This window comes from Heloderma suspectum, chromosome 2 (genome assembly GCF_057233095.1).
Source record: "Heloderma suspectum isolate Gila_16-S chromosome 2, 16-S_ref, whole genome shotgun sequence".
Taxonomy (NCBI): domain Eukaryota; kingdom Metazoa; phylum Chordata; class Lepidosauria; order Squamata; family Helodermatidae; genus Heloderma; species Heloderma suspectum.
The window spans coordinates 346702241-346724339 of NC_139459.1; the positions used below are offsets into that span (position 1 = coordinate 346702241).

Below are 22099 nucleotides of genomic sequence, written 5' to 3' on the forward strand. Positions count from 1 at the left end.
AAGTCCCACCGATCTCAATGCATCCCCTCTAAGTATGAGTAAGTCTGGATTCGGCCTAAAGTTTGGAAGATACACCTTGTAGAGGAATATGTGATGTATCGGCGAGAGTTAAGTTAGCCCGGTGTGTGTGTGTGTGTGTGTGTGTGTGTAGGATACTTTTATCCCACTATGTTATCTCTAGTCAAAGTAGTGGAGATCTACACAAAGATGCCACTGATCCAAGAGACAGAGCAACCTGATCCTCCCATTTCTCATGCTGCAAGCTGTGTGTGCTAACACAAAACTGATGCTGCCTTTTCCTCATAACAGGTTTGTCTAAAAAGGTAACAGTAATGAATTTGCATAGTGATTTTCAAACTGTGGTCAAGGGAACCCTGGGGTTTCCTGAAAGCTTATCAAGGGTACCTGAATGAGAAGATTAGTAATAGCCCCCAACCCTCCAAAAAACACAGTTTGCCCAGCACTACCAATCTTCCCCTATAATCCACAGCTGAAGGGGAAGTTGGGAGTATTGTAGGGTGCGCTGTTAGATCATGCAGGCCAACAGTGAGCTGAGCTAACAGGCCCTGTGTCAACTTAGTGTGCCCCAGAATCCTCTGCAACACAGTGGTTCCATGGCATAAATCCAAGGGTTCTTCTGCAGCCAAGTCAATGCGGAAAATGTTCTCTGAAGTTTACAAATTATTAAACCACGAGGTGGTGTTCAACCTGTTCTGGATTGCAGCACACCTCCCTTTAAGAATCAAGTTCACAGCTAGCAGGTGCTGTTAGATCTGGCTCTTACTCTGAAGGCCCAGGGCAGACTCTGAGGCATGAGGTGACTTCTAGCAGCTTATGCTGGCACGCTTGCTGAAGTTGTCTCCTGAATAGAGACAGCCTTGTCCCAGTTATCTATTCTCTATGCATGCAATGCAATCCAGATTAGATTGTTGTGATGTATAGTACGTGGGGCTGCTCTTGAAGGCTATTCAGAAGCTTCCGTTGCTTCAGAATTCAGCAACCAGGTTGCCGATTGGGACTTGCCTAACTGGATGCAGTTTTCCAGGACTAAAATATCTTCACTGGCTTCCAATTTGCTACTGGACACAATTCCAAGTGCTGGGTTTCACTGTTAAGAGCCCTAAACGTCTGCTCTCATACTAACTTGAGGAACATCTCTAGCTCCGTGGTAGAGCACATGCTTTGAATGCAGGAGATCCCAAGTTCAATCCCCAGCATATTCAGAGAGGGCTCCGAAAGACTCCTGCTGAAATCCTGGACACCCGTTACCAGCCAGTGCAGACAATACTGAGCTAGATGGACCAGTGGTCTGACTCAGTATAATGTAGAATCCCATGTTCCCCAATACCTGAACTTTGAAATCTTCCTCCCTGGCCTGGCTCCCAGTACATGCCTTCTTAGTTTAGGCAGGTGGTGACTGGGGCTTGAGCTTTCCCTATGGTGGCACCCCATATCTCAAGATACAGGAAAAGCACCAACTTTATCAGGTTGTAGGTGTCAAGTATGGCTGTGAGAGCTGGACTATAAGGAAGGCTGAGCGCCGAAGAATTGATGCTTTCGAACTGTGGTGCTGGAGAAGACTCTTACGAGTCCCCTGGACTGCAAGGAGGTCAGATCAGTCCATCCTAAAGGAAATCAACCCTGAGTGCTCATTGGAAGGACAGATACTGAGGCTGAAGCTCCAATATTTTGGCCACCTAATGCGAAGAGAAAACTCCCTGGAAAAGACCCTGATGCTGGGAAAGACTGAAGGCAAAAGGAGAAGGGGACGGCAGAGGATGAGATGGCTAGATAGCATCACCGATGCAATGAATATGGACTTGAGCACGCTCCGGGAGAGAGCGCACGACAGGAAGGCCTGGCGTGCTGTGCTCCATGGGGTCACGAGGAGTCGGACACGACTGAACGACTGAACAACAACAACAGGTGTCAAGTAAATACATTTTTATTCTCCCAAGTATTTGGCTGAAGACTGTCATTTTGCTGACTGCTTTTAATGTTGCTTTCATTCTCTGGTTTGTTCATTTTTAATATTGTTTTAATTTGTTCTTCTAACTGTGAACCACCTGGATGGTTTTTAAGCAGAAAGGTGGAGCACATATTAAAATAATAATAATAATAATAATAACAACAGATTCAGTAGAAGGCAGACATACAATAGGAGTAGCCATTAACAGCAATGCCATGCCACCTCTGCCTCACACCTGTTGGATCTTTGTCTGCAAGGTAACTGTTAGAACAGCAGGTCGTTTCAGGAAAGTGTGACAATCCTAATTTTGAGGAAGGTGGGGTGGAAAAAGAGGACGCTTTGCACAACAGAGGAAGAAATAAAAAGATGCCAAATTCCAGCTTCTTCTTCTAATAGGCTTATTTATTCTCTCTCTCATTCCTGCTCTCTTCCTACAACATCGCTCACCTCCCATTGTTTTGCCAATATCCACAAGGTCAAAATAATTCCTCCCCCATATCTCACAACGGACTGTCTCATCCTAGAAAAATGGACCAGGCCCTCGGTAATGGCATTCTGCATGGTGGGTGTGTTCTACGTCAGACAAGGGTGAAGGGGGCTCACTCCTTCAATTCTCCAGCACTCTCCAGCACCCCTCCCCATCTTAATGGTATCACCCATCGGTACCCATTATCCATGGGACACCGACCACAGCATGCTGACATCAAGAAAAGCAGGACTCCTGGAATAATGGTTTCGCCCGAGCCTCTATACAGATAAAGGGGGACGTGGGAAATACCAAGTCTCCAGAGGGGGAGTTAGAAAGTGATGGACTCACCCAAGAAGGCTCTAGGGCGGCTTGGGACGTATCGTCCTCTTCAGCCCGGATGCGACGGGATCTGGCAGGGCCTCGCTCCCGATAGACCCGGTACAACCGCGGGCCCAGAACGCAACTCAGCAGTTTCGCCATCTTGGGACGGACCCGAAGCCGGGCGGCAGCAGCAGCAGCAGCGGCGGCGGGAAAGGGGGTGGGCAAATCAGGCGGAGCTACATTTCCGGCTTTCCTATAGGGAGACAAAAGGGACAAAAGCGTTCTGGTTTTCCAGAACGCGATTCTGGCGGGCAATGTGAAACCGCAGTTAAAGAGAACGTAGCCCTATTTTGTTGTTGTTCGGTCCTTAAGTCGTGTCCGACTCTTCGTGACCCCATGGACCATAGCACGCCAGGCCTTCCTGTCCTGCGCTCTCTCCCGGAGCGTGCTCAAGTCCACATTCATTGCATCGGTGATGCTATCTAGCCATCTCATCCTCTGCTGTCCCCTTCTCCTTTTGCCTTCAGTCTTTCCCAGCATCAGGGTCTTTTCCAGAGAGTTTTCTCTTCGCATTAGGTGGCCAAAATATTGGAGTTTCAGCTTCAGTATCTGTCCTTCCAGTGAGCAGCCCTATTTTACTGCATTATAAATATCACTGCGTACAATGGGATTCATTTCCAGTGCTCAAAAGTGTGCTTTATTTGCTTCCCATATATTAATATCACTTGTAGGTTCTCTCAGTTATGAAGACCTACGGTTACTTTTGCATGTTTGGACTAACCACAGCTACTTGCAAATTGTGTTTGTTTTGAAGAGCACAGAAAGTTGTTGTTCAGTCGTTCAGTCGTGTCCGACTCTTCGTGACCCCATGGACCATAGCACGCCAGGCCTTCCTGTCCTGCGCTCTCTCCCGGAGCATGCTCAAGTTCATATTCATTGCATCGGTGATGCTATCTAGCCATCTCATCCTCTGCTGTCCCCTTCTCCTTTTGCCTTTAGTCTTTCCCAGCATCAGGGTCTTTTCCAGAGAGTTTTCTCTTCGCATTAGGTGGCCAGAATATTTGAGCTTCAGCTTCAGTATCTTTCCTTCCAATGAGCACTCAGGGTTGATTTCCTTTAGGATGGACTGATTTGACCTCCTTGATGAAACATCAACCAACAAGCCCGCACTTTTGGCCTAACCAAAAGGAACAGCCCATAGATTTAACAGCCTTAAGGTGCAATCCTATGCATGTTTAGGTAGAAAAAAAGGCCTACAATTCCCAGTGTTCCCGCCAGTCATGCTGGGAGTTGTAGGACTTTTTTCTGGTTTGTACTGTATTGTTTAGGGCTGGTTAGGGGATGTTGGGAGTTGTAGTTCCAAACATCTGGAAAATAGGTTGTGAAAGGCTAGAATACAGCATTAAAAATAAAATAGAAGCACACAATATAACAAAACAGCAGCTAAAATAGGTATTAACACATATATGACCTGAATCACTGGAGCCCTTTCAAAAAGCTAAACCTCCCATGCAAACTGCTGAATAGGGAAGGGGAAGGCAGAGGGATTTAATCCAGATTCCACTTCTCCCCCTCCTGGCTGTGAGGTGAGGTGAGGGAGGGTGGGGAACAACATGTACATAAGCTAGTAGTGCCTCCCCCAACTTGGTGTGCTCCTGATGTGTCACAGCAGAGCTCCCATCATCCCCAAGTGCTGGCTAGGAATGATGAGAGTTGTAGTATAGTTCATCTGGAGGGCACCAGGTTGGGGAAGGGTGATCTATATCAGTCTTCCTGGATCTGGTGCTATCCGGTTGTGTTGGAACACAATTCCCATTGTCCCCAGGGAGTTGTAGTCCAACACATCTGGGGAAGATGAGTGTTGTAGCTCTCCCCCTCCCTGACTCTTCCCCTTCTCAGTATTTCAACTCATGCTCCTTTTGATAAGTCACCGCATCCAGCACCCTCAGGGTGTGCCGGATGCAGATATGGCTTGATGTCTGTATCCTTTGCCTGCCTTTGAGCACTGTGGTATTTTAAGGAAACAAAATTAGTAAAACCAAGTAGGTGAAACACAGTCATAAGGGGCACATAAGGAGAGTTCTGCTGGATCAGAGCAAGGATCCATCTAGTCCAGTTTCCATCAGTGACTAACCAGCCAGAGAAATCTCCTCTCCAAAAATGGGTGGTGTTCCTCAAAGCTTCATGGTTGCTGTTGGTGCTCTGGCCATGATCTGCCCATCTTTGCGACTCTGTGGCACTGAAAGTAAGAAATGAGCTCTTCTCATTTGCATTTGATTTGTCTTGAGGGTTGGCAAAAATGTTGCAGAGAACCTGTAAATATAGATATATGAAAGGTGGGGCTGTACTCATGGTTCCTTTTTTGTTTTCAAAGTTCCATGCGTTTGGGCGGGGCCGGTGTCAAGGGTAGGTGTGCTGGGGCACCTGCTGAGGGCCCACACCCCAGAAGGGGCCCACTGACAAGTCCCCTGGGCTTCCTCAATGCAAGCTGTTTGTTCACTTGCTTCTCACTCTGGCCCAGACAATGGTGGTGGAGAGAAGGAAGAGTAGTAGTTCCCACTACCTGCTGGCTCACTGGCTCTCTGCTTATTCAGTAAGCAAATGGTAGCAGTGATGAGAAAGAGGTTGAGGAGCAGTAGCACCTGATGGCAATGGACAGGAGAAGGTAGACTTACTGAGGGAAGGCTTTTTTTTTTAGGGTTTCATGCCCACAGGCCCTCAAAAACCTGGAGCTGGGACCACATTTGGGGTTTGATTGGGTAATGGTGGAGGTGGTGCCCGGGAGAGGTATGTTTAGCCTGGAGAAGAGATGAGGGAGACATGTTCTCTGTCTGATGGCCATTTCTGTGTCTCTCTTACCCACTCTAATTATGCTACTGGCTAGACTAGCCTTCCCCAGCCCTCCAGATGTGTCAGATGACAATTCCCATCAGCCCCAGCCAGCACAGCTAAATGGTCTGGGGGTGATGGGGGTTGTAGTCCAACACATCTGGAGGGCTCCAGGTTGGGGAAGGCTGGATTAGACTGTAATGGGGAAGGACCCTGTCTTAGTGGTGGAGCACACGCTTTACGTGGGAACTGCCCCAGCTTCAGACCCTGGTATCTTCAGATAGACCTGGGGAAGACCCCTGCCAGAAACTCCTGGAGAGCTGTTGCCCGTCACTGTAGATAATACTGAGCCATAGAAAGCCACCCAGAGAGCTTTGACTGTGGGGGCGGAATAGAAATATAATAAATGAAATGAAATGATATAGACCAGTGGACTAACTTAGTACATGGCAGCTTCCTATGTTTATTTGCTGTTGATTTCTTTTTATCACTGTGTTTTCAATTGTGTTTTTAAATGACTTGTTTTTTATGTTTTAATTGCGATGGTGATGATGATTATATTTTTAATTGCATTTCTATACTGCCCCGTAGCTGAAGCCGATTCTGTTTTTATCTGCGTTTTATTATGGCTAGCTGGCTTAAGTACCCTTTTTGGCAGAAAGAAGAGAGATAAATTTAATTGAATCAAATATGCTGCTATGTTAGGTATGGCTCTGACAATGGACAATAGCTTACCTGCCTCTGTCTCACGGCTGGCCCTACCACTAGGTAGAGTGAAGCGGCTGCGTCAGGCAGCAGATTTTGGGTGTTATGCAAGGACTGCAAATGGTCAGTTATTTAATTTGTCATGGTATTTTTAAAGTCAAGGATGGGGAGAGGTGCTAGTGGAATTTTCTGTCTTGTGTGCTAAAATAATATGACTGGCTGTAGGTACTATGTACGTTGATTTGGGCGGGGTGGTGGTGGTGGTGGTGGGGGCACCATTTGCTGCTCTGCCTCAGGCAGTACAGTACCTTGGGACAGTCCTGTTCTGTCTGCCAGTTGTTAATAGCTTATGCCTTCTAACCTTTTGGGGCTTAATTCTACCTTCTTTCCCGCACAGTCATATACGCAGAGAAAGGCTCTTCACCAGAGCTCCCGTGTCCATGTCCATCCTGTTCTGGGGAGCCTAGGACAGTGTCCTGGTTCTTTGACCACCAAGGCAAAACAACCCTCCTCTTCCGCAAACTGGAGAACAGCCACATAAAGCGTTTCCCAGCTGCCTGGGTCCGCCTCGGGATGCTTCTGAATTACGCCCTTCGCTTTAGTAATGTGACGAACAACGATACCGGTCGATATTGGTGTGAAGTGCATAATTATTATGACCTGGTGGTCGTCACGGGTGAGTGAAGTAGCATTGGAAGGATACTGAAAATCAGATCGCAACAAAAGCCACAATCCTATGCATATTTAGACAGAAAAAGAATCCTATAACTCCCAGCATTCCTCAGCCAGCCAACTTTCCCCAGCATGGCTGGCTGGGAAGTATTGGGAGTTGTAGGATTTTTTTTTCTGTCTAAACATACATAGGATTGCACCCTAATGGACACATCTTGACTGCACAAGGTTTACAGAAAATGCTCGGGACAGGAGTTTGGCAGGCCTCCAGAGTGAGGGAGCACCAGAGCCCAGGGACAGGGGTTCATTTTCTACCGGGCGTTGCTGGGCTTAGTCCCAGTGTCTGTTTACAAGCAAGGCTGAGCCTCAAGAACTTCTTTTCTACTACAGCACCCCATCCCTGGTTGGGGGCAACACCTGTGCTAGGGCTTGGGGGGGGTGGCAGTGGTGGTGGGGGTTCATCCCCATCCAGCACAATGTGAGGCCTTGCCCTAGTTTGTGGGGAGCTATAGCCTCCAACACTGATTCTGAGTCAGAAGGGGATGCTGCAGAATCAGGTCAGCTGTGGGAAGCCAAGCAATGAAGAATTCAGTTCTACCAGGCCTCCCCCAGCTTGCCAGCTGGGAGTGGAGGAGATGCAGGACTCTGATATGGCCTCTCTGCCACAGCTGGGAGTCCTGGCCTTGATGGAGGCCCCCGCTTCTCAACCAGGGGAGCCTTCGATGGGGACAGGGCAGCAGGAGGAGGTCTCTCCAGGAGAGAGTGTTTCAGGGGTGTCTCCTTTACTGCGTTGTCAGTTAAACAGGGTGGAGCAGAGGTGTCCTGTGAGATGCAGCAATTGCCTAAGAGGCAGGTTTCCCTGCCAGTATCAGATATACGATACTGATCTTTAGTGGCCACTCCCCTGTATTTAAGCCAGAGACTTTAGCAGTAGACTTTGCTAGAAAGAACCCTTGGATAACCTGCAAACCTTCCCCACTTTCTCTTGGACTCTCTGAACACTTTGAGATTTATTCTCCGGCTCTATCCAGGGCTGCTTGGGGTTTTGTTCTGGTGTTCGTGAACTGAACCCGGTTGGAGGCTTAGGTTGTGGACTGTTATCTGTGGATCGTTATTGGGTGTAAAAGCATAAATCTATTTACTGGAATTACTGCAATAAAAGGTTTTACTATGAATTGGACCTTGCCTCTGGGAAGTCAGGTCTTGATACACTACCTCTGATTTGATTCACTTTGGCTTGAGACTCACCAGCCATGCTAGGACATGTCTTCAGGCCCTCAATTGTCATATACATATGGGCAGTGGAGGCTGGTGGTTCTGATTTTGGTGGGGCCATAAATGCATTCTGCATTTCAGTCACAACCAGCCAGAACTCTGAAGGAGCTAACCAAGGTGCTGAACCCAATCTCCAAATAGGTTCATCACCTTGGATAGCTCCTTTAGAGTTCTGGCTGGTTCTGGCTGAAACCCAGAATGGATTTATAGTGCCACTGAAATCAGAGCCACCAGCTAGCACTGCATATGAGGATCCTGGTGACATCTGTGTGTTAATTGCTGACAACATCTGGCAACAACAGCTGCATTTTGTCAGTCGCTTGGGGAAAAAGTGGGGTATAATAAACAAGCACTAATGAATAGGGCTTATTTAGGGTATCCTACTGGTTTACCACATTAAGGTGTATTTCTGCGTGTATTATTTCACTTACTTCAAAATATGGTAAACCAGCCCTGCTGCATTTTGCTTCCCTCCTGTTCATTCTGCTGAGTGGGTGGACCTCTGATGCAAAGTCCTATCCTGATGGTGCCACCAGGTTTTGCATAGGGTCAGGCTGTTCAAAGCTCCAGTGGGAGGATTTGGAATTGATATTCTGGTAACATTGGGTTGTATCCAATGTTAGTCTAACTTCATTTAGTTATTCGTTTATTTATTTATTACATTTATATACTGCCCAACAGCCAAGGCTCTCTGGGCAGTTCACAACAATTAACTTAAGTCACAGTCATTTCAATAGGTCTCCTCTAAGTCAGACTAACACTGTATTCAACCCCTTGTGATATAATGTGAAGGGAGAAATAAACAGTACCAAAGTAGGCTGCCACTACCTTATGTTCACCTCAGCCTGACAGGGACTCTCCAGTCTTACAGGGCACTCATAGGTCTTCAGAAATAAGGGCCAAGCCAGTACCTTCTATTTCAAGCTTGAGGCCTGAAACTTTAAGCAAGCAGAAGTCCCTGGATTTAGTACTAAGGCTTACTTGGAAGGAAGCACGCACCACTCTTAAAGTAGAGATTAAGTTTATAGGATAAAGGGGAAAGGGGATGAAAAGACATACAGAAATCAGAATAATTTGGAAACAACATTTCAGGCCCAAATAACAAAGAAATACCTAAGCTGCCCTATACATTACCCAAGTATGGGTCTTAGAATCATAGAATAGTAGGGTTGGAAGGGGCCTACAAGGCCATCGAGCCCAACCCCCTGCTCAATGCAGGAATCCAAGTCAGAGCATCCCTGACAGATGGGTGTCCAGCCTCGTCTTGAACGCCTCCAGTGTGGGAGAGCCCACCACCTCCCTAGGTCATTGGTTCCATTGTCGTGTTGCTCTACCAGTCAGGAAGTTTTCCCTGATGTTCAGCCGGAATCTGGCTTCCTGTCACTTGAGCCCATTATTCCGTGTCCTGCACTCTGGGATGATCGAGAAGAGATGCTGGCCTTCCTCTCTGTGACAACCTTTCAAGTACTTGAAGAGCACTATCATGTCTCCCCTCATAGGGCATCTTCTAATACGGCAGGGCCCAATCCGGGATCCAAAGACTCACAAGCCTGAAGGCAAGTTGCAGTATGAAGATGAAGACAAATGGGGGGCTCCAAGCCCCCTCTTTTTATGCTCACACTCCTGAAAACTCAAAGAAGATCTTAGTTACCCAGTCACAAGCTGGCTGAAGCAGTGTTCCCAACCCTGGAAGGGAGAGTGAAGGTTCCCACAAGAATGCAGCTGAGGTCATTCAGTCCAGTTAACTGTATCTGGTTCTGGCCTTGAAGGCTGAAGCCTCTTGAGATAACAGACACACAGGTGTTTGCAATCTTACATACCACTGCAGCCTGGTCAAATAGAGTTTGACATGCAGGAAGAGCACCAAAAGAAAATGGAGTTCTTTTAAGTTTTCCACAGTATTTAAAAACACAGTTCTGGTACCATACCTAAAACAGATATTGTAGAGCTGGAAACAGTGCAGAAAAGAGCAACTAAAATGACCAAGGGGCTGGTGCATCTCCCCTATGAGGAAAGGTTACAACAGCAGGGCTTGTTTAGCTTTGAAAAAAAAAGGAGGGTAAGGGAGACATGAGAGAGGTGTACAAAATTATGCATGGTGTGGAGAATGTGGATAAGGAGACATTTTTTCTCCCTCTGTCATAATACTAGAACCCAGGGTCATCCCATGAAGCTGATTGGTGGGAGATCCAGGACAGATTAAAGGAAGGACTTCTTCTCACAGTGCAGCATTAAACTGTGGAATTTGCTTCCTCAAGATGTAATTATGACCACCAATTTGGATGGCTTTAAAAGGGGGTTAGAAAAATACAAGGCTATCAATAGCTACTAGTCCTGATGCCTATGGGCTACCTCCAGTACCAGAAGCAGTAAGCTTATATACCCCAGTTGCTGGGGATCAGGGGCAGGAGGGTGCTGTTGCACCCGTGTCTTACTTATGGGTTCCTGGTTGACAGCTGGTTGGCCAGTGTGTGAACAGAATGCTGGACTAGATGGACCCTTGGTCCAATGCAGCATGGCTCTTCTTATGTTCTTACAATTCTTTCTTCTTCTTTTTCTTCTCCTTTCCCCAAATATGTTAGCCCTCAGTTCATTTGCAAATGGATTGTCTAGGCCAGTTTTACTGTAGTGCAGCCTCCTGCCTCTGAAACAGCCAGTCTGGGATTCCTGGCAGTAGTGGTCCCTGAAAAAAGGGAGGCCCCAACACTCCCTACCCTCCAATCTTAGGCCCCAATTGTTCCTTGAATTCAACATGGCACCTCAGTGATCTTTCTCTCTCTTCCAGGCATCAAGCAAATCTTGGAGAGCCATCGAGCTGATACTGTGTGCTATGTCCTAAGCTGCTCTTTCTCAGTCAAGGAATTAGGCCAGAACGTGGCAAGCTGGTGGGAGGGCAAAAATCAACTCCAGAAGGAAGATGAGCAGGGAGGATACAGCACCTTCATTGGGCAGAGGGCATCTCAACTCCACATTTGTCTACAAAAGGAGGCCTCAGGGAGGGAGGCCAGGGAAAGGAATGTGAAGTGTCGCTTTGGTCAGAAGATGGAGATTGCCTTCAGCCTGACTGGGAAAGACCATGAATTCTGTATTGGTAGCAGTTTGCTGCCCTTTCCTCAGGGTAAGGTGTTTTCCAGATATTTGGGCTACATTTTTGGGGCACCCTCTCTAACATGATTCCCTCTAGAAAGTTTGGAAGCCAGTGCTTGCTAAGGATGATGGGAACTGTAGTCCAAAACATCTGGAGGCACCACGCCTGGGAAGGCTATTCTAGGAAAGGTACTGTGTGTGTATTGGGCACTGCCCCCCCCCCCCGGCAGTAGAAATTCTTATTTCTTTAGATGTGTAGTGTATGTTTACGAACCCCCCATCCCGCCCCCATTAAAAAAATAAAATCTCTCAGCCAGTTGCCGGAAGCTTTGGGGTAAAAGCTAGGCATCTGGATGGGTTGCTTGAATACTTCTGAGTTAAAATCAGTCGCAGCATTTAAGTGTACATGCTTGAATGGTGTAACCCATGCATGTGTGATAAAGTGCCAGCCAGTCATCAAGCTCCAATTCCAGCATGCTGTGCTTCTTAATAGTCTCTCCAGGAAAGAGGCATCAATAGGTCTTGAATATAATGGGATCATTCTCATTCCAATGTTCGGGCCGTGAGTGCAGTTGCTTATGTAGCCAAAACAGCATCACCACTACAAGAGGGTGGTTTTAGCAGGTTTGGGGGAACCCCGAGGATTGCAGGAATACCAAAAAACAAAACAAAATACTAAGGAGGGGGGAAGCCCTCCCCTAAAACAGGCCAATGAGCAGTGAGAGTGCTCACTGGCCACAGAATCCTGAATGACTGTTTGGGGTAGGGGGAATGGAAAACTGGAGTTGGGGAATGGAATGGAGTGGTTGGAATCCGAAGCAGGGGCTCTCCATACTGCAACATTTTGTTGCAGACCCCAATCATTTTTGATTGACTAGTAATATAACTCATCTTCTTTCTACTGCCTGAACCTACTGAGATCACCCCTCTACCGCTGAACCTTGAGGAAGTCTGGCTTCCTCAAACCTAAAAGGGAGATGTTGTTAAAGGTACAGTCGCACATAACTCCCGTGACCCCAAGGCATGCCTTCTCGCACGCAATGGCATGTGAGACTGCAGAACGTCCCCATCTCTGTTCTCCCCAGCCTCTCTCGAGCTAAGGGGAGACAGGGAGATGGTGGTGCAGAACAGTGTGGTGGCATTGTAGCAGCAGCTGTAGGAATTGCTCTCCCACCCAATTCACTGCATGGCTCCTCTGCCCTGTGCTGCCGCTCAAGCACAGGCTCAGCACACTATCCATGTGGCAGAAGCAAACAGAAACGGTTTGCTATTAGCTTCCCATCCTGCCATGCCTCAGCCTCTGCGCTGGTATCCGAACTTTGGAAATCCAAAGGTAGGAAACCTAGTCTGGTGATCTGGGGAGGAGCTGGAGCCGGGATTTCATGCTTTTGTTCTCTGCTTGTGGCTTTCCCTTGATATGTAGGGACAGTGAAAGATTGCCCATCACTCCGGTGTCCAGAAAGCGGAGGAAATGGGGGGCCCTGGATCCCAATGGCTGTTGGCGTCATACTGCAGTTTCTAATCATCTTCGCTCTGGCTGCAGCACTGTTGAGAAGGAGGTGTCGGTAAGTCGTGGTGATATGAACTGGGGTGGGAGAAGGTTTAGCACTTACCAGATGTATGAGAATGAGGACACAGAAGCCCTGCTGAATCAGACCAATGGCCTAGCCCAGCATTCTGTCCCCCCAGTGGCCAACCAGCTGCCCACAGGAAACTCACAAGCAGGACATGAGTGCCAAAGCACCCTCCTGCCCGTGTTCCCCAGCAACTGGTGTACATAGGCTTACTGCCTCTGATACTGGAAGGAACATACAGCCTTCAGGTCTAGGAGTCATTGATGGCCTCCAGGAATTTGTCCAATCCCCTTTTAAAGCCTTCCAAACTGGTGGCCATCACTACGTCTTGTGGTAGCGAATTCCATCGTTTAACTATGTGCTGTGAGAAGCTTACAAGCAGGACATGAGCACAATTATAGCACCCTCCAGCCCATGTTCCCCAGCAACTGGAGTACATAGGTGTACTGCCTCTGAGACTAGTAGCCACTGATAGACTTATTCCTTATGAATTTGTCCAAGCCTGTTTTAAAGCCATCCAAAGTGGTGGCCATCACTACATTTTGTAGTAGCAAATTCAATCGTTTAACTATGCACTGTGTAAAGAACTTCCTTTTATCTTTCCCGAATCTCCCACCAATCAGTTTCAAGGGATGACCCCATTGGGTTCTGGTATTATATGAGAGGAAGAAATACAAGGGGGTTGGGCGGGCAGGGAAGACCTTGGGCTGAGACCAGTGGCAAAGTTAGCTAATTTTAGACTCTGGATGAAATGGTCTTATGGAGACACCCCCTCTCCATCTTTAGGTAGTGATATGCATTACTTACTTTACTTACTTGAAAATATAATATAAAGTATTACTTTACTTACTTGAAAATATAGTAAGCCAGGCTTGCTGTGTTTGGGGGCTCTCCTGCTTGTTCTGCTGTGTGTGGGCCCTGGGCATCTGCCCCAAAGTCCTATCCTGACAGCACCACTAAGATCACCGAGAGCTGTTGGCAGTCAGAGCAGACAGTACTGATCTAGGGCATCTCTACACCAGCCTAAAATCCTGCATTTAAAACAGGACTTCCTGCTTCCGTTTTAAATGCAGGATCCCAACTCCCCTTTTCACCTGCTCCTTTCCCCCCCTCCCCCTCCCCCTCCCCCCTCCTTCTCCCTGTATCTGAGTCTTCCATTATCTTTCACTGATCTCGCTCCTCTTCTTGCTGCTTTTCCTCTTTTCACTTAGGGAACTCAAGCTGAACACAACGGGGTCATTTGATAGCTCATTATCTGTGATCTATTTAAAAATGGAACAAAGGGCATTTAGTGCAGGAGATGCTCTGGAGGGTTATGGCAGCGTCATGGCATCATGTAAAGAGCCTGCAAACTTCCATGAAGGAGCAATCTCAATTACAGGATAAAACCTTAGTGTGAGGGAGCCCTTAGACTGACTATTGATCTTAGGGTGAAGACAGAAGTAACATGTTTAGAGCATTGGGAATGTTTTGAAAGGGAAAGGCCACAGCTCAGTGGGTAGAACATAGGCATTTATTTATTTATTTATTTATTTATTCATTTATTCATTCATTCACTCATTCACTCACTCATTCATTTCATTTCTATACTGCCCTATAGGTGAAGCTCTCTGGGAGGTTCACAAAAATTAAAACCAAAGAGCATACAATAAAACAATATAAAATATATAATACATTAAAACCACAGTATAACAACACAACCAGAATAAAACCAGAATAAAACCTAGCAGCAGTGCAGGGATTTAAAATACAGATTTAAAACAGCAAAGCTAAAAGTCTAGAAAGCTGTAATGCTAAAATGCCTGGGAAAATAAAAAGGTCTTCACCTGGCGCCGGAAGGAATACGGTGTAGGTGCCAGGCGAACCTCACTAGGAAGCTCATTCCACGGCCGGGGTGCCACAGCAGAAAAGGCCCTCCTCCTAGTAGCCACCCGCCTCACTTCCTTTGGCTTTGCATGCAGAATGTCCCAGGTTTGATCCCTGTGGTCTGACTGGGTATAAGGCAGCTGCCTGTGTTCCTGTATGAAAGTGCCTTTATTGCCTTCAATACAAATATATCTTTTTCTGTCCTGGAGTAAGCTCTGAATAGCCAGTCCTAAAAATTCCTAGTTTGGTCAGCTGGAACCAAGAAGAGCCAGCTAAGGAATATACCTGTTGGCTTGCTGCTGGGACATTATCAACAGTCCTCCACAAAGTGTTGTGCGAAGCTGAATAATAGATGTAGAAACAAATAAGTGTACATGTTGTTGTTGTTGTTCAGTCGTGTCCGACTCTTCGTGACCCCATGGACCATAGCATGACAGGCCTTCCTGTCCTGCACTCTCTCCCGGAGTGTGCTCAAGTCCATATTCATTGCATCAGTGATGCTATCTAGCCATCTCATCCTCTGCCGTCCCCTTCTCCTTTTGCCTTCAATCTTTCCCAGCATCAGGGTCTTTTCCAGGGAATTTTCTCTTTGCATTAGGTGGCCAAAATATTTGAGCTTCAGCTTCAGGATCTGTCCTTCCAATGAGCAGGGTTGATTTCCTTTAGGATTGACTGATTTGACCTCCTTGCAGTCCAGGGGACTTGTAAGAGTCTTCTCCAGCATCACAGTTTGAAAGCATCCATTCTTCATCGCTCAGCCTTCCTTATAGTCCAGCTCTCACAGCCATACGTTACTACTGGGAAAACCATAGCTTTGATTAGACGGACCTTTGTCGGCAAGGTGATGTCTCGGCTTCTTACTATGCTGTTTAGGTTTGCCATAGCTTTCCTCCCAAGGAGCAAGCGTCTTTTCATTTCATGGCTACAGTCACCATCTGCGGTGATCTTGGAGCTGGTTAAAAAAAAAAAGTGGGCAGGAGGCCTGAAGCACAAAGAGAGGAGCAAGACTAAAAGCTGATCCAGCCAAATTGCACGAAATGTAGGAAACGGATCAAAAACACAGTCAGCTTATATTGTGTGAGGCCTTTATATATATCTATGCTGTGACCAAACTTGCAATACCGTATACAGTTCTGATTGCTGTATCTCCAAAACAGATATTGCGGAGCTGGAAGAGGTACAGAAAAGGGCAAAATGATAAAAGCACTAGAGCAACTCCTCTCCGAGGAAAGGTTAGAACGTTTGGGGCTTTGTAACCTAGAAAAAAGGGCAAGTAAGGGGGGGGGGACATGATAGAGGGGTATAAAATTATGCACGGTGTGGAGAATGTGGATAGGGAGACATTTTTCCTCCTCTCTCATAGTACTAGAACCCAAAGGGGTCATCCCATGAAGCTGATTGTTAGGAACTTCAGGACAGATAGAAGGAAGGACTTCTTCACACAGCGCATAGCTAAACTGTGGGATTTGCTACCCCAAGATGTATCATCATCATAATCATCTCTATGCTGCCCCATAGCTGAAGCCCACGTAGTGATGGCCACCAACTTAGACTGCTTTAAAGGAGATTAGACGAATTCATGGAGGATAAGGCTATCAGCAGCCACTAGTCATCATGATGCTAGAAGGTACCTCCGGTATTATAGGCAAGATGTCTCTGAATAGTGGTTGATGGGGAATATGAGCAGGAGGGTACTATGGCACTCTTGTCCTGCTTGTGGGCTTTCCATGGGCATCTGTTTGGCTGCTGTGGGAAACAGGATACTGGAATGGATAGGCCTTTGGTCTGATCCAGCAGGGCTCTTCTAAGGTCGATGTGGAAGCCAAGTTGTGAAGCAGAGTGGATATTCTAGGTGAAGAATCTTCCGTGATTGTTGCTAAGAATGTTAGCTCTGTCTTCAACCTGAGACCACGGAGAGCTGTTGTGAGTCAAGAGTCTGTAATAATGAGCTAAACCAGGGGTAGGCAACCTTTTCGGGCTGTGGGCATATTTGCCAGTTTGAGAAATTGTCCTGGGCACCACCACAAAATGGCTGCCATGGAAGGCATGGCAAAGGACAAATAACTGCCCCAAAGACTGAGTACAAGGCAGAGGTGGGGGCTGAGCCCCAGCACACTAAACAACTCCTTTGAACCCACAGTTTTCAGCGCCAACAGAAAACTATTTCACAGCAGTCCCAGCTGCCAGTAAGAAAATGTGTTAATGGGGCCGGGGGGGGGGGACATGGGAGGGGTAGGACACCTTGGTGAGCACCAACAAAGGTGTCCGTCAGCTCATCGGTGATGATGGGCACCATGTTGCACCATTGATCTCCATTATTATAAGGCAGCTCTTTATACCATGGTGCCTGCAGGCACCTCCAATGGCACTTGCACCACTCTTCACCCCCTGCCCCCTTCAAAAATAGTTTTTTAATTAAAAATGGAAAACTTTAGGGTGCCAGAGAAAAAGCAAGGCTAGGGGCTAGGAAGGGAGAGAAAGAAGAAGGCTAGGGATGGGGAAGGGAGAGCATAGCGAGGAAAGGGTTGAGGGAGAAAAACAGTGAGGTTAGATGCTGGGAGTAGAGAGAGAGAGAGAGCGAGCGAGCAAAGAGGAAAGGTCTGTGTGGATGGAAGAAGACTGGGTGGGCCAGGAAGCAACTCATTCCATTTCCCCCCTCCCTCCCAGCTTCTAGCCTTGCAATTTCTCTCCCCACCACCTCTTTAGCCAGGCCTCGACGGCAGCCATTATCTGGCTAGCCACATCCTCCATGGGAGCCATTTTGTGGTGGTGCCCACCATAGTTTCTCAAATTCCCAAACATGCCCACAGGTCCAGAAAATGTGGGGACCCCTGCTTTACACCTTTCACGGGATTCTGGCTCCAATGTGGAACTGATTATCCAGTTAACCAGTGCAACCAGCAGGTGGCAGCAGGAACCATTTTCGGACTGTCACATTTTGTGCACTGAAACACAGAGATGCATCTATCACATTTATTCTATTTCTGAACCCTGAACCCACCCTCCAAGGAGCTTGGGGGCAGCACATGCACATTGCCCCCTTGGCCAGTGGGGGGCACCAGACGGAACATCTGCATTTCTGTTGTGCTTTGGACTGATTGTTATCATCTCTCCTTGTAGCCGGAAACATGAAGAGCATCTTAAGGAGCTCAGCAAAGGTAGGTACACAGGTGGTCATTGGCTTATGTGCCTGGATTCAGGATGCCTGGGGTCTGTGAGTGGGGATAGTCTCTGCAGTGGAGGCTGATGGCTCCGATGTCAGTGGGGCCGTGAATCCGCTCCAGGTTTCCATTAGAACTCTAAAGGAGCTCTCCAAGGTGCAAAGAAATAGGTCCTTTATTGTTCTGACTAGTTCTGACTGAAGCCTGGAGCGGATTCACTGCCCCAATGACATCGGAGCCACCAGCCTCCACTGATTCTCTGATGGGTCAAGGCAGGTGTGGCCTGGGCAGTGGTGCCATCAAGGTAGCACTTGGGGGCAGATGTCCAGGGCCCACTCAGCAGAATGAGCAGGTGGGGCCCAAAGACAGCAGTGCTGGCTTACCACATTGTGAAGTAACACACATTACCGACTAAAGATGGCACTAGAACCTGAGGTCATCCCAGGAAGCTGATTGGTGGGAGATTCAGGGCGTGTAAAAGGAAGGACGTCTTCACACAGCGCCTAGATAAACTATGGAATTCGCTACCACGAGACATAGTGATGGCCGCCAATTTGGATGGCTTTAAAAGGGGGTTAGATAAATTCTTGGAGGAAAAAGCTATCAATGGCTACTAGTCCTGATGGCTGTAAGCTACCTCCAGTATCAGGGGCAGTGTGCCTATGTACACCAGTTGCTGGGGAACATGGGCAGGTGGGTGCTGTTGCACTCGTGTCCTGCTTGTGGGTTCCTGGTTGGCAGCTGGTTGGCCACTGTGTGAACAGAATGCTGGACTACATGGACCCTTGGTCTCATCCAGCAGGGCTCTTCCGATGTTCTTATGTTCTTAAAGAGCGAGTGGGCTGGGTAAGATCACTAAGTCCGGAGCCTCAAATGTTCTAACTGTACCACCGTACCTGGGTCTCTGAAGGGAAAGTAGCATCTGGGTGCAACTGGGAACAAGGAAGTCTAGATTCTTTAGGAGAGAATTCCAGCAAGTTAGAGCAAGTAAGGATAAAATTTGGGGACACCTGTGTGTTTCCAGTAGCAGGATGGGATCGAAAGAGTTGAAGAAGCGGCGATGCCTTAATTCCTGGATTCTTTTAGCCAGAGGATTTGGTGAAGAAGAGCTGCTATACACAAATAAGTGATGAGATGGTTAAAGTGTTCCTGGACTGTTACATGTCAGGCTATAAGTGGGGTCTCACATGGTGGAATGCTTTCCCAAGGGGAAAAAATTCACAGCACATATAAAATTGAATGAGAAAGCTATGCCAGAATCCTTCTCCACGATAAGGAATTCTTCTACATTCAGGGAGCTTTCAATGTTATTTTATTTTATTTCATCTTATTTTATGGGGGAGCATTCATAGGAACATAGGAAGCTGGCTAATACCAAGTCAGACCCTTGGTCCATCTAGCCTAGTAGTGTTGACATCGACTGGCAGCAGCAGTTCTCCAGGGTTTTAGGCAGGATTCTTTCTTAGCCCTACCTGGAGATGCCAGAGATCGAACCTGGGACCTCCTGAATTGCAAAGCAGGTGTTCTGCCACAGAGCCACAGACCTTCCCGGTCCCAGGATCTCCATTGTTTGATTTAAATTGAGTTTATTATTTTATTTAAACTGGTTTTTAGGCTGCTGGAAGGATAGAACCCTTTTGATGCAGAGTTTGTGTGAGCTTGGTGCAGAATGTTGGACTCTGTAGCCCAAAGTGTACAGAGGAGAAAAACAGACTTGTTCATACTGTTGTGTATGCCTATTACAGATATTTCCAAGTCAGAATACATGCCACAAGTGTATGAGAATGTCAAGATCTGATCATCAGTGCTACTGGGACAAGGGAAACACCCTGGTTCTCACTGAGTCAGTCAATCCTCTACTGGAGACAGCAGCGCTATGTTTTTCCAGTGTTCATGTTTTCCAGGCCTGTTGTTTTTTGTGCTTTTCCAGTGAGGAGTTCCCATCCTGCCAAACTTTGCCTAAATCTCTACAGACTTCTCTAAGATGGATGAATCCTGCACAGAAAGTAATCCTTCCACCAGGAATTAAAGTGTCTGCCTTATTTTCCACTGTAAATAATAATGATGTCTTATGTGCTATCATGTCAAATATTTTGGGCAGCTATCCTTTCACCATGAGGTGTCCTGCACCTTTAACAGTTAGGGTTGTCAACTGACCTCCCCAAAAAGCCTGCCCTGTACCTTTAATTGTAACTTGATTGGCAGAAAGCAGCAACTGAAGCTGTTCAGGGGATGGAGATGAGCATGATCACCTGCTAATATAACCACTGATGTTGCTGTTAAAAGCGAAGGAGCTGGGAGCCAGCAAAAAGTTGGCTTTTTGTCCTAGCAGAGTGTGGTGTGTGTGATGGGTGGCAGTTGAAAAACTGCACCTGACAACATGCCCTCATGTATACTGATACCAAAGGTGTGGGAACCAAACTTAACCTGGGTTAATTGTCATTCTCTCCATGCACTGAAATCTGAAGAGGTGCCCTTGTAAGAAACCCTTTGGGCATCTCTAGAAGACAGACGAAGGGAGCAATCCTATAGCTCCTAAATATTGTCTGAGGGGTCATAGGATACTGGGAATTCCCTCCTCCGAGGTCAGAGACAGCGCTCCAACCTCGGAAGGGCGAGTCAGAGATCTGACCCCTCTCCCCTGCCCCCTTGCAGCTGGCATGGAAAGAACTGTCCTGGCTGGCCTCCAACGTCAGAAAGTGACCTTGAAGAGGGGGACAATGGGGTGTTTCAGGGGGAAGGGAGGAGACTGGAGAAACCAGGATATGAGCTAACCTGAGGCCTCCCCAGCCTCCTTCCCTTCCCCTCCAAAGTACCATTGTTTGATGGGTGAAAAAGCACATGGAGCGAAAAATGCAGGGTGATGGTGGTGGGAGGAGTGGAGGATGCGGAGATGAAGATCGCCTCCCCCACTCCTCCCACCCTGCACTGGATAAATGGAAGTCTCTGAGTTCAGGGGCTTCTGATCACCGAGGGTGCAATCAATATTCCCTCTCCCCAGGAACCCTGGGAATTGTTGTTCTGAGAGGGAGGGAAAAAGATCTCGAGCAGAGAATTTTTTAACACCTCCCCAAACAATAATTCCTAGGAACCTTGGGAAGAAGCAATGATATTTAAACTGATATGAAGCAAATATAAGTTTGTAGTGTAGATAAATGCCTAGTACTGGAAGTTTGGCTTATCTTTGGACTTGATCTACCACATTTCCCTCATCCAGAAAACCTGCAATTTCTTTAATTCAGAAGAGTGTAGTCTGACATGATCTACCTTGAACAATTGTTATCTATTTATGATGTCTTCCATCCAATCTGTTTATTTCTATTTTACTATTTCGTCTGTGGTTTGTGCATGGTGGGGGTGGGCAGACTTCAGACATGCAGGGTCTACTTTGCTTTTTACTAGCACCCCACCATCTGGAGCCTGATGCAAAATAAATACACTTCAAATCCAAGAGTTCTAAGCCCAGGAATTTGTTTTGAGTACCAGAACTGAATGGAGCTCACAGTACATCTACACAAACATCCACTCCTGGTTCTTATCCTAAGCTTTCTTCATTTCAGCAATATAAATGGGCAGCGGGGGCGGGGGGGAGTCATTTTGTTGTTATTGTTAAACAACTGAGGCAGTATGCCTATGTACACCAGTTGCTGGGGAACATGGGTGGGAGGGTGCTGTTGCACTTGTGTCCTGCTTGTGGGTTTCCCACGGGCAGCTGGTTGGCCACTGTGTGAACAGAATGTGAGACTAGGTGGACCCTTGGCCTGATCCAGCAGGGCTCGTCTTATGCCCTTATGTGTACAAAATTATGCATGGTGTGGAGAACATGAATAGGGAGACATTTTTCTCCCTCTCTCATAATACTAGAACCTGGGGTTATCCCATGGAGCTGATTGGTGGAAGATTCAGGACAGATAAAAGGAAGGGCTTCTTCATACAGTGTGTAGTTAACCTGTGGAATTAACTTGCACAAGATGTAGTGATGGCCACCAATTTGGATGGCTTTAAAAGGGGGTTAGACAAATTGCTGGAGGAGAAGGCTATCAATGGCTACTAGTCCTGATAGGCTACCTCCAGTATCATAGGCAGTATGCCTATGTGCACCAGTTGCTGGGGAACATGGGCAGGAGGATGCTTTTGCACTTGTGTCCTGTGTCGAGGGCTCTCTCAGTCT

General features: G+C 47.2%; 2 protein-coding genes across 5 annotated transcripts in view; one reads left to right on the plus strand and one right to left on the minus strand.

The window, feature by feature from the left end:
• ABHD16A (abhydrolase domain containing 16A, phospholipase) overlaps positions 1-2932 on the minus strand; it is a 38761-nt gene extending 35829 nt beyond the window's left edge. For both annotated transcript variants that reach the window (XM_084840893.1, XM_084840892.1), the window contains exon 1: positions 2787-2932. Coding sequence is in view for 1 of the 2 variants with exons in the window: in XM_084840892.1 (XP_084697018.1) it covers positions 2787-2918 (132 nt within the window). In the remaining variant the exon portion in view is untranslated. The remainder of the gene's footprint in view (positions 1-2786) is intronic.
• Positions 2933-4812: 1880 nt separating this feature from the next.
• LY6G6F (lymphocyte antigen 6 family member G6F) lies at positions 4813-21381 on the plus strand. Of its 3 annotated transcripts, XM_084840894.1 has the most exons (7): positions 4813-5004; positions 6691-6969; positions 11026-11358; positions 12751-12892; positions 15925-15999; positions 17888-17925; positions 19674-21381. In XM_084840894.1, the coding sequence occupies exons 1-7, from the start codon at positions 4920-4922 to the stop codon at positions 19724-19726; spliced, it is 1005 nt and encodes a 334-aa protein (XP_084697020.1). In that variant the 5' UTR covers positions 4813-4919; the 3' UTR covers positions 19727-21381. The 3 variants fall into 3 exon arrangements, with proteins under 3 accessions (XP_084697020.1, XP_084697021.1, XP_084697022.1); XM_084840895.1 differs by lacking the exon at positions 15925-15999; XM_084840896.1 differs by lacking the exon at positions 11026-11358.
• The last annotated feature ends 718 nt before the right edge of the window (positions 21382-22099 follow it).

Bases quoted from the DNA above. Each gene is read 5' to 3' on its own strand.
- LY6G6F (XM_084840894.1), top strand. From the start codon at position 4,920: ATGGGTGGTGTTCCTCAAAGCTTCATGGTTGCTGTTGGTGCTCTGGCC. The intron at 11,359-12,750 runs GTAAGGTGTTTT...CTTGATATGTAG, and splicing joins TTTGCTGCCCTTTCCTCAGG to GGACAGTGAAAGATTGCCCA. The intron at 16,000-17,887 runs GTTAGAACGTTT...CTCTCCTTGTAG, and splicing joins CAACTCCTCTCCGAGGAAAG to CCGGAAACATGAAGAGCATC.